This window comes from Lipotes vexillifer, unplaced genomic scaffold (genome assembly GCF_000442215.2).
Source record: "Lipotes vexillifer unplaced genomic scaffold, Lipotes_vexillifer_v1.1 scaffold24, whole genome shotgun sequence".
NCBI classification, from domain to species: Eukaryota; Metazoa; Chordata; class Mammalia; order Artiodactyla; family Lipotidae; genus Lipotes; species Lipotes vexillifer.
The window spans coordinates 863,450-879,792 of record NW_006782914.1 but is presented as its reverse complement, the minus strand read 5'-3'; the positions used below and the strand labels follow the sequence as shown (position 1 = coordinate 879,792).

General features: G+C 34.4%; 1 protein-coding gene across 1 annotated transcript in view; it reads right to left on the bottom strand.

Moving 5' to 3' along the window:
- The window catches only part of TRPM7 (transient receptor potential cation channel subfamily M member 7), a 125,040-nt gene that overhangs the window by 27,542 nt on the left and 81,155 nt on the right, over nucleotides 1-16,343 (bottom strand). Inside the window, exons 21-27 of the mRNA XM_007455525.1 lie at nucleotides 14,633-14,911; nucleotides 8,542-8,716; nucleotides 6,307-6,433; nucleotides 5,041-5,225; nucleotides 3,895-4,027; nucleotides 2,350-3,065; nucleotides 289-356 (exon numbers count right to left, since the gene is read on the bottom strand). Of these exons, the coding sequence (XP_007455587.1) occupies nucleotides 289-356; nucleotides 2,350-3,065; nucleotides 3,895-4,027; nucleotides 5,041-5,225; nucleotides 6,307-6,433; nucleotides 8,542-8,716; nucleotides 14,633-14,911 (1,683 nt within the window). The remainder of the gene's footprint in view (nucleotides 1-288; nucleotides 357-2,349; nucleotides 3,066-3,894; nucleotides 4,028-5,040; nucleotides 5,226-6,306; nucleotides 6,434-8,541; nucleotides 8,717-14,632; nucleotides 14,912-16,343) is intronic.

Genomic DNA, 16,343 nt, shown 5'->3' with positions numbered 1-16,343 from the left:
GGAAAGAGTTGAGTTCAATGAGTAGTCTGTGGAAACCATATAGGGAGAAGCACTTTTAAATAGGTGATTTTTAACTTCAGTTAAAAAATGCAAGCTATTTGTACATTTTTTCATATTCTTCAACTGTTTCTTCTTTTTTTCAAATTGTGTATAAGCTTCAAATATTTGGAACTCTGTTGATGATGGTTTCTGCTAACACTGTATTGTTCCTGAAAAATATGTTTAATTCTATCTTGAACTAAACTCCAAAATAGCAAAATAATCGCACTGCTATAAGGATTTACTTACGGATAGTATTTCTTTTATCTTGTTTGATGTTTCTTTAAACCTCTGTAAATCCAGCACATCTCTGTGTCCTTAAAAAAGAAAAAAGAAAAGATTACAACAAAAAATACTTGTTTTTTTTTAGTTCTATCAAAATAATGTCATTGCCTAGTCTATTCAAACAAGTGACGTATGTTGTCTTGTAAGTAGTTTTGATGGCTCTGAAGTTTCCTGTAGCTTTCCTGATAAATACTGAAAATAGGTATCAAAAAGCTGGAGAAGATGAGTAGTTCAAGTTTACAGTAACAGGATCCTAAAAGAATCCAACAGGTGATATGAAGTAAACTGCTTGAAATTTAGAAGAGGGGGAGCAATCATTTTTACTCTCAATAAAAAAAGCATTATATATAATTATTATACACATATACATATTACATATAAATATAGACATCAAACATATAGATATCTATATCTACATATCCATACCAGTGGCAATATATTAACAGACTAAAATATGTTTTTTAAAAATAAATTGGGATAGATTTTATGTAGGAAAAGTTGTCTCTATAAACCTACAGTGAACTCACATAGCCTAGCAGTAGAGATCAGCATGCTCAGTACCTAGATAATCCATGGGGTTGGCCCTAATGTGGAGAATTTTACATGGACATAACATCCTGTGAACCATCTCTATACATGTTCCATGACTAGGTAAATTCCTAGGCTGGGAAGGCTCATATAAGTGTTAAAGACAAGGTTAGGAGGCCACCTGAAGGAAAAATTCTAACTTGAAGAGACAGAGGGGGCCTTCTTCAAACCTTGGAACATTCTGGTTATGTCCACGAACAACCCAAGTAGTTTTCTAAGAATTCTTTGTTAAATACTTTTATCTTTAATAATCTAAGAGGAAGGCTGTTAGAACACTATATTCTACAAATATCTGGGGCTTAGCTAGCTCTACAAAGCATTCCCTCTTCACCTTTTTCTTCCACATGGCATAATGTCAACATTTAAATAACAAAACATCATCATTAAAAACAAAACAAATAAAACCTTAAACATACAAACCACAATATTAGTTCTTTCTGCCTTCATTGCCAAGCTTTTGTGTCGCCCCTCCATCACTCTCTACATTCACTCCTCCCATTTGTACTTTATTTCACTATAATCAGGCTTCTTCCTCTATCACTTCCTTCACTGAAACAGTTTTCACCAAGGTTATTAACATGTTATCACTGCCAAAATAAATATATTTTCAGTCCTTATTTTACTTGAGGTGAGGTATAAGAATGAATCATTCCTTTCTGAAATGATCTCTGGGTACATACTCTCTGGGTATATAAATGGGTTGACCATAAATACTCATTTTCCAAGTAGAGTCTTGGCTTTCCCTATTATCCTAATGTAAATATCAGTAACACACCCTTTCACTCTCAAAAGTGTACTGGTTTGGACGAAAAACTATATGGTCAGCCTATTTATAAAACACTGTTCTTTTCCAGTTACTTCTAGCTCCCCTATATCTTTGTCTTGCAACACTTACACATCACTCAAATTCTTTCAACAAAAGTTGATCAAATTCAAGAGACTATGCTTAAATTCAAAAGACAGAGTCCAGGGCTTCCCTGGTGGCACAGTGGTTGAGAGTCCGCCTGCTAATGCAGGGGACAAGGGTTCGTGCCCCGGTCCGGGAAGATCCCACGTGCCGCAGAGCAGCTGGGCCCGTGAGCCATGGCCGCTGAGCCTGCGCGTCCGGAGGCTGTGCTCCGCAACGGGAGAGGCCACAACAGCGAGAGGCCCGCGTATCGCTAAAAAAAAAAGTCCAAATAAGTTTTCCATACAATTGTTATTATAGTAAGTTGCACCAAAGAGGTATGTGCTAATATAACTAGTATAGCCCAACTCAACCTACTTCCCCGACTTCTGACTCCTTCAAAAATTTTTAGAACTATACTCTATGAAAAGGTAATCCACTTGTCACACAAGTACATGATTTTATTAACAATTTATTTTTATTTCTAAGGTGATAATTATAATTAAAAAATAAATAATGTTGATATACAAATATCAGTTTGCCAAACTTACCTACAAATGCTCCAAATTCTACATTATCTCCTTCTGCAGCTTTAGAACAAACAGTTTCTTGATCTTTGGTTATAGTTTCCAAGTGGCTTTTGCAACTTGGCTGGGATGGTGTACTAACAAAAAATTTGGTTGGTGGGGATGATAGATGTGGTATGCTATTAGATGAACTGCCTGATTTTTGATTTTTACTAAACATTTTTAAGGTTTCTACTCCATGTTGTCTCTGTCGCAGTTCTGGAGGAGAGACAGCACTTGGGAATAAGGCACCACAAGAGGAACCAGCCTCTGGAAAATTGAATTCTTTTCTCTGGGGTATTACAGGTAAATCCTGACCAGATATGTTAAATTGGGAATCTTTTTCATCTTTCATAAAAATATTACAAAGAAAAGGATTATTACTTTCAAGACCACCTTGAGGAAGAGAGGAGCTAAGTGTATTTACAACACTGTGCTTTTTCCATACAGAAGGTCTTACAGGACCATCATCAATAAGGTTTTGAGCCAAATGTTTAGAAATGCTCAATTCTCGTGTGATTTCATTGTGAACTTTGCTAGCTTCTGAAGCTTTCTGGGCAGTGAGTGTTTTTAATGTATCTACAGTCAGGGCCGAAAGATCCTGCAAATGGCCAATCTGAGAATCTAATGATTGTAATGATCTTTTGATATAGTTGACACGATCTCCAACTTCTTTAATCTGAATGGACATCTGCTCCACTCTGTAAGGGAAACACAGGAGTTTTACAAATGTTAAAAATTAATGGTTTTGAAATATCCGCCTGCCAATGCAGGGGACACGGGTTCGATCCCTGGTCAGGTAACTAAGATCCCATGTGCTGTGGGGCAACTAAGCCCACGTGCTGCAACTGCTGAGCCCACAAGCTCTGGAGCCCACACACTATGACTAGAGAGCCCACGCACCACAATGACTGAGCCTGCACACTCTGGAGCCCACACGCCCCAACTAGAAAGAAGCCCACATGCCACAACTAGGCAGAAGCCTGCACACTGCAACGAAGAGTCCGCACGCCACAACTAAGACCCAACATGGCCAAAAATAAATAAATATTAAAAAAAAAAGGATCAAGTGCTAATCCTATTATAATAAAAATATAAGATTTTAAAACACACTTTGTACCACAGGCTATTTATTCCCCCATCAGAGTAACACAAAACTGTGTATTCAGCTACATATACATAAACTACTATTACCATTATTGTACCTACACAAATACCATATACTTTTAGAACGTAGCAAAACTAATGGAAAGAAACATGTTTTAAAATAATTATGACAGTTTAACTTTTCTCCACCAACTCTTTTCTGCCCTCTGTAACAAGGGTCAAAAAACAGTTAAGAGACTGACTGACTGACTTACATGAAGTCTTAGAAGTAAAGAACTGAACTGTCTCCCAATATATTATGTAAAACCATTACTAAACTTACTTGTTTGACAAACATAAATTGAACAATGACAATGTGTAAGAGACATAACTAAGAGAACCCACTCTGATGTAAAATCAGTTATAATTAAAGAGTTTCTGAACCTTTCAAAAGTGACACGAATTCTCTCTTCACTCCCAGAATGGAATTTGTCATCTTTTTCATTAAAATACATCTCAACACACTGCTCTTCAAAATCATGAAGTTTCTTTTGATCTTCTTCTGTTAAAAAAAGTTCTAAGGAGGGAAAAGAAAAAAAGATCAACAGAGACATCAAGATAAACTTTAGCTCATGAGTTTTATGTTATTTAGAGTTCATAAGGCTATGTAAATCATCAGCATTTTTTTTTTCTCTTTTTACTGGTGTGTTTCTAAAGCCCTAAACAAGTATTTCTACTTCTTTCTTCACTCACAGTGTGATGCTGGAAGAATCGTTTCCAGTATTTCCTCCTTTTCTAATCTCCTTTTCCTATAAAATACCCTTCCCCATCTATCTCTCACACCTCTCCTTCGCATACCCAGGTACAAGAATATAAGAGCTGATTTGGTAGAATAAAAAGCCACTGTAAAATTTTAGGCAGAGTTTATTATGTCTCACGTAGTATACAGAATGTACTAAAAGTGTTATTGTTTACACAGCAGTCAAAAGGGTTTGTAGAACGGCGAGTGTTATGGATTACACTAGCATTTTAACAAAACCGAATTGAGATGCCATACCAAAAAGGAAGTTTAATACTAAATTTACTTTTATATATAACCATATTGCACTTTAAATTCTTTTATGTTTAGGCAAATTCAACAAAAGCCTTTACAATAACATTAACCAGTTAAGTCTTCTGAATAAAATTAATACTTAGCTTTCAGGGACTTCCCTGGTGGCACAATGGTTAAGAATCTGTCTGCCAATGCAGGGGACACAGGTTCGAGCCCTGGTCTGGGAAGATCCCACGTGCTGCGGAGCAACTAAGCCCGTGCGCCACAACTACTGGGCCTGCACTCTAGAGGCCACATGCCGAGAGCCTGTGCTCCACAACAAGAGAAGCCACCACAATGAGAAGCCCGCGCACCGCAATGAAGAGTAGCCCCACTTCACCGCAACTAGAGAAAGCCTGCGTGCAGCAACGAAGACCCAACGCAGCCAAAGATAAATAAACTAAAAAATAAATTTATTTTTAAAACAATACTTAGCTTTCAGTGTAATACTGATAAGTGATAAAATAAAAACATTTGCCTTAATATATTTTACTTACTTGGTCCATCCGAAGTCTTGTCTTTTTTTCTTCTTTTACATATGCAGCAAAACAGAGAAACTATATGGCTGAGAATGATAAGTGGTGGAGGCAGAACTGGTTTTTCATGATAAGCCATAATAAAATGATAACGTTGGTACTTCCATACAATATTGGAAATTGCCTTCACTTGTAAATACACATTGCTTGAATAACAAAGAATAAAAATAAACAAATTTAGCTAATCACATTTTAAAGTTTTAAATACTAAAATTTTATTGTAATTCTGCTCTAAACAAGGATTCAAAGGAGTACCCCACCATAAACAAGACTAAAAGGCAAATGCGAAACTGGAAAAAAATACATGCAACAGTATAAGGCAAAGTTTGATATTGCTGAGGGTCTTAATTATAAACTCCCAGAAAAATAGGCAGAAAATATGATTTTAAGCTTTTAAAATTATATATAAATAACAAAAACAGAAGAAAATATTCAATCTGAGTAGTAACAAAATAAGTGCAAATAAAAACAAGACTCTTATGTACTGTCAAATTAGCAACCATTAAAAAGATAATACCTACTGTTAGCAGAGATTTGGAGACACAGGCCTATTTTGACTTAAATAGAAGAAGTCCGAAATATACATATATTGAATAGTTCTACTTTTAGGAAAACACTCTAAGGAAATACATAAGGATTAATAAAAAATTTAACCACAATGTGGTTTTGGGGAACAAAAAATTATAAACAATCGAATGGAGCAATATAACATATTGGCTTAAAAATTACAGTCTATATCATGGAATACGAGGCAGTCATTAAAAAACTGGAGAGGGATATTTATTAATGTAGGATAATATTCATGTTTTGCTTAGTTAAAAACAGTATACAAAATATAAGAACATTATTTTTGAAAAGAAAAAGTGGTTCATATATATAAAATATAAAAAGGATGTATACCAAAATACTAAGAATGGGATTACTGAAGAATTTTCTATTTGCCTTTCTGTTTTGTATACTGCGTGTGTATTCCCTGGCCACCTTGTAATAAATACCAAATAAAGATTAAATTTATAAAAGAACTGCATGTTGAAAGATAGAGTCTTAAATTTAGAATTAATTTGATTTTGAAAATGCATGCTTTCTTATTCATAATTTTCAAAAATAATTTTTAGTAGTTTAAGCCTCAATAAAATCTTTATACTTTAAATTTTGTATAGTTCCTTCAAAAAGAGAACTATATATTAAATGATCTCATTACAATAAGCAACCAAATAAAATTCTTACTTGAAAAATGCAATAAGAAGATTGACCATAATGATATACTGTACAAAGAGGTAGACTGCTTGAAGAAATGGAGTCAACCATGTCCCAGGACCACAGATTTCAGTGATACTGGAATCCTTTGCACAAACTTGAGAAAGAAAAAAAAAAAATTAAAACAGTAATATATCAGTTACTGCTTCTAGTCAATATTTGTGTACGTTTGTTTGAAGGAAGTTTTGATTACGTACATATCTGTTTCACAGATTCTAGCAAAAGCTTCTGGGCAGGCAGCCATACAAACACCAACTTAACAGTATTCCAAAAGAGAAGAATTTTGTGAAGGATGTGGGTACTATTCTATGACTATACTCCATACAAGGAAGTATATATTTCTGTATTATGTCTACCCTCCAAGGCAGGGTTTAGCCAGAGGAGCATTAAGAAGAATAAAACTCCCAGATTCAGCCACACATTTCTATAAGAAAAATAACTAAACCAGAAAAGAGTATGATAAACTCATAGTAAATCTACAAACATAATGATTACTGACTTTAGCTTATTATGCCACAAAGGAGGGTTGAAGGAATGGTTAAAGTGCCTCTTAAATATACAGTGATTAGATTTGAATTCCTTGCATTTCATTGCCTCCATCTGGAATGTTTCTGAAGCCATAACACAGCTGAATTAAGGAAGCGAAGAGCTTTAATACCCATCAGAGTTATAGGGAATAAAGTAAAATAAATTCAAGTAGGGCAAGGATTTGAATTAAATAATCTTGAATTAGTGACAAGTTTTATACAAATATTTATAATACACTTAGCACCTGGTGTTTTGTAAGCATTTAAAAAATATACATCATTGAAATTCTCATCATGGCTGTATCATTCCTTTCACATAAAATGGTTTTACGGGCAAACTGATGCATAAGGTCCTTTCACTCCTAAAAAATTTTATGAATCTATTTCCACTCTATTCAGATTAGTTTGATGAAGCAAATACCTAAGAAAGAGAATGCAGGAGAGTAAAAAACTATATCCAATGCTTTATAACTAAACTAGAGCCACATAAGAAAAAGCAGACAATAAAAACCTGGAAATGACACTAAACAGGAAGCCATTAAACACAAAATTTTACCAGGCTGGTAAAACCTCACTGTTTTAACCAACATCTCATAACAACTGATGACTACTATGTGACCATCCCCTGATCTAATCACCTATAAATAGGTGGGTAAGGAGCAACAAAGAATGGGGGTGATGGAGGAGTAAAGTAAGATGGGTGAGAGAGAGCAAGAGAGAACATGAGCAAACTAACAAAATAAAGATTCTATAACTCAGTGTGAAGGTCAGAAGAACATCCTTGAAAGTTGGCAGTATCAACTATGTCCACAAGTTATCTAGCCTTTTTAACTAAAACAATAGAATAGCTTTATGCAGAGAATGTATTCAGAGTTGGATTTTACAATTCAAGAATATATACAATCCAGACTTCCCTGGTGGCGCAATGGTTGAGAGTCCGCCGGCCGATGCAGGGGTCACGGGTTTGTGCCCCGGTCCGGGAAGATCCCACATGCCGCGGAGTGGCTGGGCCCGTGAGCCACGGCCGCTGAGCCTGCGCGTCCGGAGCCTGTGCTCCGCAACGGGAGAGGCCCCAACAGTGAGAGGCCCGCGTACCGCCAAAAAAAAAAGAGTATATACAATCCAACTAAACAATGTAATTCCATTACCCTTGCCCTGGACAGGGAGACTGAAGCCAATCTAAGCTAATGAGATTAAAAAATAGGTTCAATAAAAGGCATCTGGGAAAGGGACTTTTTTCCCTGAAGAGAACCAATGGAAAACAGTGTCTCTTTCCTCCTGTTGCTTGTGACAGAGTCTTACAATTGTAAAGGAAAACCTGTATGAATCAGACACTTATTACAGAGGACTAGGATGAAAAAGAATGTGTCCTTAGCATGAATTAATCAATCCCAAAGACCACTCTACCTCTGAACTTTCTGTTATGTGAGCTAATATATGTCCTTATTGTGTAAGCCAGTTTAGGCCAGATTCCATTATTTGCAGCTAAAAAAAATTCTGAAATACTTTTTTTCAATTAATTTTTGTTATGTTTCTTCTGGGATTAACTAAAGTATCATGGGAGGACTTAGGCTGGTTAACAGTTTGATTTGTGAAAATTTGTAATATTACTATAATGCAATTTTGACTGTGAAATATGAAATAACCAAAAGATATATCTGTACACATAAATCCTTACCATCAATTTCATATGCATAAACTTCACCAAAAATCATCCAGTATGGATGAAAAACTATGTCTTTAGCAAGAGTCCAAGATGGTGCTTCGCGAGGATAAAGTATTGCCTTTCTGGGAACACCAAAACTAAGTAATACAAGAGCCATAATCACTACAATGTAGAACATATTGGCCACCTGTTAAAAAATGAACACTGTTAAAATACATGGGAATTTAAACACAAAGACAATTCTTCATCTTAAAAAACAGTTTCTAATGTTCCAACAGATAACTTGAATCTTTGAGTTTCTTTTTATTCCTAGCATTAGCATTCAAGAAACCTCATCACTACATAAACCTTAACATCCAGGAAATTATGTAAAAACTGATCTGTAACATCAAGTAAGTCATAGGCATCTTCTACATAATGAACCATATCACAGGATCAAACTGGAGTCTGCCTATCTCATGTCCATGAAGATTTTAAAGAAGTATAGACATAAGGGGCAGATTCAGGGAACCAATTTCCATGAGAGTTCTTTCCTAAAACTGTTCTGTTCTTATACTGGAGGTGCAGACTATCTTTTCTACCTTCCTTTGATAGTATCTTTTGCCCACTTCACAAAAGAAAGGCATTCTTCTCACCCATCCTGAACCCTACCATGGTGCCTTGTCTCCTGGGCTGTGAAAACCTCCTAGGAGGTAAATAAAACAACAAACTGAATTATCAGTATGGGTGTTGAAAAAACAAGTGATACCCGTATCTGGTTAACAAATTCTTTTGCAAGTCACATAGTTTGCAATTCTTTAATTTCAACAAAATTGAAAAAGAGCCTAACTGAGCTATCACATAATAAATCATTAAAAAACAATTTTTACTGCTAAATCACAATGTGAATTTTGACATCATTACTCAGGAATTCAAAGAATTAAGTGAAGTGCTATAATGAAACTTCAATTTCTATCCACTTATTTATGTGTACAAGTGTTCAGCACTTACATCTAAGAAAGTGAATGTAGTGTCACTCTAGTAATATGTAATAATATTCATCCACAAATAATAATCTACAGGGAAAATCCCATGGAGATCAAGAGACTACATTTATAATAAATCTGTACTTTAATCTACTAGGAACTAACAATAATTGTAGTAATAAATCTATCTAAAAGAAATTACTAAGACATTTTCATATGTTTTGAACAAGTATATAGTGAGAGTAGAAATGGAAGGCAGGACTGTGAAAAGTAAAGAGGACAGTAAGTCTAGACTAGATGGAGAAATTATAAAATATTTATTTATATATAATCATTTAGTCTTGATCCTTTACCTTTAAAATTGTTAGATCTGCCAATAAATATTTTTAAAATTAAGTTAGAGTTGAGTCCCTGTGACTTATAATAAAAAAATCCCATATACCCCCCCAAGATTCAGTTTTTTTCTTTGTAAAATGGTTAAATAATGCCTTATTTGACCACTTAAGAGAACTACTAAGAGAATATATGTTTTCAATAAACAAAATCTTGGGATGAAAGATTTTTAAAGGCAAATAATTCATCAAAACATTATTCGCGGCATTTGCTGTAATTTGGAATCCAAATTAAGTAAAGAAAACGCCCAACTCAAAAATTTATATCAAAACCCAAACCTGAAATATTCTAAATTTATACAAGGTCTGTTGGCTGATGATTCAGAGTTCTCTGGATTTCATACCTTTCGCATAAAGCCTATTTGACAATCTTCCTTATATTTGATCTAAATTTAACTAATTTAAATATCTGAACATCCCATTTCTTATATCTAAAATGAGGGTTCCTAGCTTGAATGTATAGGTATATGGAGTGAGTAGAACGAGTTCAGCATTTACCATGTAATTTTCATTAGTCTGATCTCTACTAAAGATGTCAAATGTGAAGATTTCTTCTACTTTAATCTTTCATATCTTTATGAAAGATGTGAAGCTGTTTTCTCTGATTAGAAATTCCCTGCTCAGGAAAAATTCCTATTTTCTAAACTTTTATCAAATACCATGTTCCTTGTGAAAGCTTTGTCTTCACAAAACAGTTTTGCATATCTTTCTCTATCTGCTCACATTCTTGTCTTATATACTAGACTGTGAATTCCATGAGGATCTGGACCATGTCTTATTCATCTTCATAGCCTCAGCTTAGTATAATGCATAGCATATAACAGATACCCAATGATTAAAAAATGTTAAGTTACTCTAGGAATCTACTACATACTATAAAATCATCTCCTTTATTCATTAAAGGTATACTTTAATGAAGGATTTCTTATACTTTGCAGCATCTACTTTAAGCAGATAATTAGAACATTTTAACCATCTGAGAGTACTGAAGGAGGTAGAAAGGGAAGATGGCACTAGGAGAAAAAAGATAATGGTATGATAAATAAATGGCTGACAAGGGGAAAGACATTATCCTGGTGGAGGGTGGTTCTAAAGAAGATCAAAGGTAAAGAAGAAAATGAAATATATATTTCAGCTCCCTATAACTGGGATGGGAGAACCGGTGGGAGTGTTGGGAGTACATTAGAGGTAAGATTCAGATGGAAATCCAGACAGCTCCACTTTCTCTTGGCTTCCTTACTTTTCCCATCTCCATCTGTTATTAAGATTGTTCACTTTTATACTTCCTGCACCTTCCATTTACTGCATATCACCATTAAATTAACCCAATAACACTAAGTCACTAAATAATCTGGTAGACAATGAGAGCTAGAGCGGTTTTTTGCCCTAAAACGTTAGGCTAAGACCAGTTCCTCCCCCAAAACCTTAACTCCCCTAACTTTTCCTGGAAATATCACTACTTCATGAAAGAATGCAAAATGGATGAATAATAAGTACTTCTTTGATGTGACAAATAATAAACCAGTAATTCTTAACTGGGGAGAGTAGGATACACTCTCCTAGAGGGAAAATGTGTAGTGCGGAAAATCAAGTATAATAATGAAACTCTGTATTCAAAAAATGTAAAAATTTTGTCTTCATGATGCAAAGCAATGCTGATAATCCTGTGAGCTAGTGGGGTTACTTAAAAGATAAATTTAATCTAGAAGACCAATTTTAAAAAGAACTGAGAAACAGCATACACATAATGAGCCCACTTCGATAAAACTATTATATACATTTATTCGTGTGAAGTCTGACACAAATAAACACATGTATTCATATACATGTCTTGAAGGATGGAAAGGTATACACCAAACTGTTAATACTGGATGTCTCTGGAGGGTAGTTTGTCTGCACTTGCTAAAATTTTCTACAATGAATAGTAATTTTAGAATAAGGAAAGAAAAGTTACTTTCACAAAAGCAACAGAAGCATAATAGAGTTTGCCTTTTTCAACTGAAAACCGAAAGTAATTAATGGCAGGAGTAGGCCCAAATTTATGGCAGGAGTAGGCCCAGTACCTTTTAGATTTTTTCAGCTCAGTGCATAAAAAACTGCACATTAAACCTGACATCTGTATTTTAAAAACAAAACCTGCCAGTTGGTTAAGCCTATGGGAAAGAGCAAAATATTGGGCATATTATATCAGGAAAAGATTAGATGTTCTGGATATAAATTTTTAAAACAGTCTGGATCAGTAAAGATAGGAGGAAAGAGGTACCTGAAGACATAAACCACTGACAGTATTTGTTTAGTTAGCATTATCTTGCAAAGTGCATTAATAAGGGACAAGATTAGTGTGGTGGGTTGGAACTGAGCATGAGGAACCCTTGTGAGACTTTTTCAGACTACCCCACTGGTTGAAAATCATCATAATGAACAATCTGACTAGCTGCTTTCAATATCCATACACTGAAAAGTCACTCCAAGATGATAAGGAAAGACAGAGAAATGTCGACCTACTTCTTTTAATGGTAAAGAAAAATCAAAAATTGGGGGGAAAACTCTTCAATGGTTTCCCCTATATTTTTCTTCTCTAAAGTCCTAGTTTTCAATGTTCTATATACTCCAAGCTACTACGCCCTGTCTATCCAACTTGCTAACAAACTATACCTTATCACAAAAAAATTTCCAGTCAGGCTGTTCCTTTTTACTCCCATCTCTCTCAAGCTTTTGAAGAATGGCTCAGATTCCATTGCTTTAACAAAAACCTCCACAAATTTCTCTCTTTCCATGAATCCCTATATCCCCTACTCATTAACTTAATCAATAAACCACATTGATAGTTTTACTAATATCTCATATAATTTCCTAAAATACTTTATATAGGATAGGCTCCTCAAGCTAGATTATGCAACTGTCAAAAATAACTACAGGACTGATAAAAGTCAAAACAGAGAAATGTGGTTTCACAAAGTTCAGGGACAATATCCTAATAACCAATCTGCACTGTCTTGCATAACAGTGAAAATATAATAAACATTAAAAACTACTTGGTGAACAATTACAGTTTTTTTAATTTATAATCTGCTGCTAAGGATATAAAAATAAGAGAAAAAAATCTTAACTACCAACCTATGAAAATACAATTAATGTTCAGTATTTTTATGTTGTTTTTTTCCTACTTGAAATGGCTTTATCCACCCAACCAACAAATATTTACTAAGGAGGAATCTACTAAAGTGATAAGTATTGAGATACTAGAGATATAAAGGTGACCAACACCAGACAAGTTTTCTACTCCAAGGAATTTAAAGTCTAGAGGAGAATATAAATAATATAATAAGAATGTAGTTTAAAATATAGTTAGACACAGATAAATATTCTGAAGGGAAAAACATGGGTCCTATAAAATTATACAGCAAATAAACTTGATCTAGTTGAAAAAGATCAAAAAAGCTTCCCTGAAAAAAAACATGTTGAAGCCAAGATCTGGAGGACAAAACTAAGTTAATTAATGAAAAAAGCTAAGGATATGAGTGTAGATGAGGGTGATCACTTTACACAGAAAGAACATGAGCTATTGGTTCTCTGATAGGGGCTGTGTTAAAGGAAAAAGACAAAGGTTTGTGTGACTAGAACACAAGAGGTCAAAAATGGTAAGAGGTGAGACTTAAGAAAGCAAGTAAGATGTTACTACTGGAGGAAACTAGGTAAGGAGGACACAGAATCGCTCTATATTATTTCTTACAACTGCATGTTAATCTGTAACTATCTCAAAATTTAAAGGGAGGGAGGGAGAGAAGAAGGGAAGGAGGGAGGAAGAAAGGAAGGAAAGCAACAGTCAAATTGGACAAGGCTTAAGGGTTTCATTATTAAGTACACTGATTTCTAGCAGTAATGCAAAATCATTAAAAGATTTTTTTTTAAGGAGAACTGACATATCCAGATTTGCATTTTGAAATATTACTCTGGCTATAATATAGATTGAAGACAGGCCAGAGTGCTTGTGAGTAAACGGATTACTATACTACTGCCAGTGCCAGATGATGACAGATTGGGTTTAGGGTAGTGGTAGTAAAGATGAAAAGAGACTCATAGATTGGAGCTGGCAAGTTCATTATTTTTCAAATAGCCCTAGCAAGTAACATTTAAAAATTAAAGTATTTCAAGAGAAAACAAATAAAATAAGGTTTCCTAACTTTATCCCCTCAAATATTTTCTTCAAAAGTTAATATCCTGGGCTTTCCTGGTGGCACAGTGGCTAAGAATCCACCTGCCAATGCAGGGGACACAGGTTCGAGCCCTGGTCCGGGAAGATCCCACATGACACAGAGCAACAAAGCCTGTGAGCCACAACTACTAAGCCTGCACTCTAGAGCCTGAGAGCCACAACCACTGAGCCCACATGCCACAACTACTGAAGCCCGTGCACCTAGAGTCCATGCTCTGCAACAAGAGAAGCCACCACAATGAGAAGCCTGCACATCACAACAAAGAATAGCCCCCGCTCACTGCAACTAGAGAAAGACCACGCGCAGCAACAAAGACCCAACTCAGCCAAAAACAAACAAACAAATAAGTAAATAAATAAAATTTTAAAAAAGCTAATATCCTTAGGAATGGGTCTATTTGCAATATGAGGCAAATAAACATGAACTATCATTCTCTGGTTCAAGTAAAACTATATTAAAACATATTTTTATGATTTTAAGAAAAAATATCAATAAACCCATGAGTATTATCAGACACCTCTCAACTTACCATTTTTCCAATCATCATTACATAAGGTCCTGCCTGTTGATTTACAGCTAGAAAATCTAGCAAACGCACATACCAAAATATTATGTTAAGACAGTAAATTAATCTTCCAGCCACAAAAACATGATTATCATATGCATTCTCAAAGTTCCATTTTGCTCCAAATCTTAGTCCAAATCCAATGAAGAAAGAAATTATGGCAATTGTATCACTGATATTGAAGTAATCACTAAACCACACTTTAATCTTCTGGCTTATTTTTCCAGCTTCAGACATAAAGATCTACAGGTTTAAAAAAAAAAAAAAAGAAGGTTTCATCACTTTCTTCCTATTAAAACATATACCAGAATTCAATTATACTGTCAGAGCAGAATTTTATATATCACTTAATATTTCAAAGTATTTTGACTGTCTTCGCATTTGATCACCAAAACAATTCAATAAGATATCAAAGACAGATACTTCTTATCCTCATTCTCTATATATAAGGGAAAAAAAAGTAAAAAAATACCCACAAATAAATGACCTGCTCAACCAAGGTCATCCAACTAAGACACTGAAAATCCTGGATTAGAACACAATTCTCTAGACTTCGAATGTGAGATACCTATCAAAAGTTGTTTTATTTTTCACTGAAACAACACTAGGATATCCAGGTAGGATCTTCCAAAGGTGCCTTATTTGCAGAAAGTAAACAACTCAATGGTTTAAGTAGCTATACTTAGCTCTTTAATATAAAAAATATTTTAAATTTTTTGTGGGGAATGGTAATACATTTACAGCTTCAAAATCATAGTGTATCAAAAGTAAATACTGAAAAGTCTCCCTTCCACTCTTCACCCCTAGCCAACTAATTCTCCTTCCCACTAGAGGCAATCACTTTTATTACTATCTAATAAATCCTTGCAGAACTGTTTTATGAATAAAAAAATTATATGCAACTTGCTTTCACAATTTAACAACTTAATTTCTTCAAACATGTTAGTAAAACAACAGATTTCATAAACATATGGGCTGTGGCACTCAAAGGCATTTAAAATGCATAAGCTATTAAATTCCTATTATACCTAAGTGGGAGGGAAGTACAATGCCTTCTATCTATTTTTGCAATTTCATGTATTCTCTAAATGTAGAGACATGAAATAATTCATATGTATTTAAATAACTGTGTTATAAAACAACATTTATATAGGTACTAGATTAAACAGAAAGTATAAACATTTTTTAAAAACCTTTTTTTCCAAAATCAGTATATTAGAAAATTTACAATTTTAAACTGAAAACTCTGATAGCCATAGGGACATAGGGATCTAAATCTAAATGATAATTCAATGGGCAATACAGTACACTTTAGAGCAGTACAACCTAAGAGCAAAGTAAGAATATACTTATAATTTATCTACCTGATTGGCTATATATATATTTAATACTTTTTGAGAATGGCAAAGAACATAAATATGAATGTTGACGAAATAAGACAAAAACAAATCTATTTTTTGAGACAAATCATTATCTTTGTAATTGTGACAAAGTTAACCATACAATCTCTATTCTTTGGCCATCACTTTTAGAACAGCAAAACCAAACAATCTATACTTCAATAACATCACCTACTGGGTGATATAGGTGGGTATATGAATTTACTCACCTACATCATGGTTATGTGTGTGGGTATGAATAACACATACCCACACACATAACCAAAACAAAACGA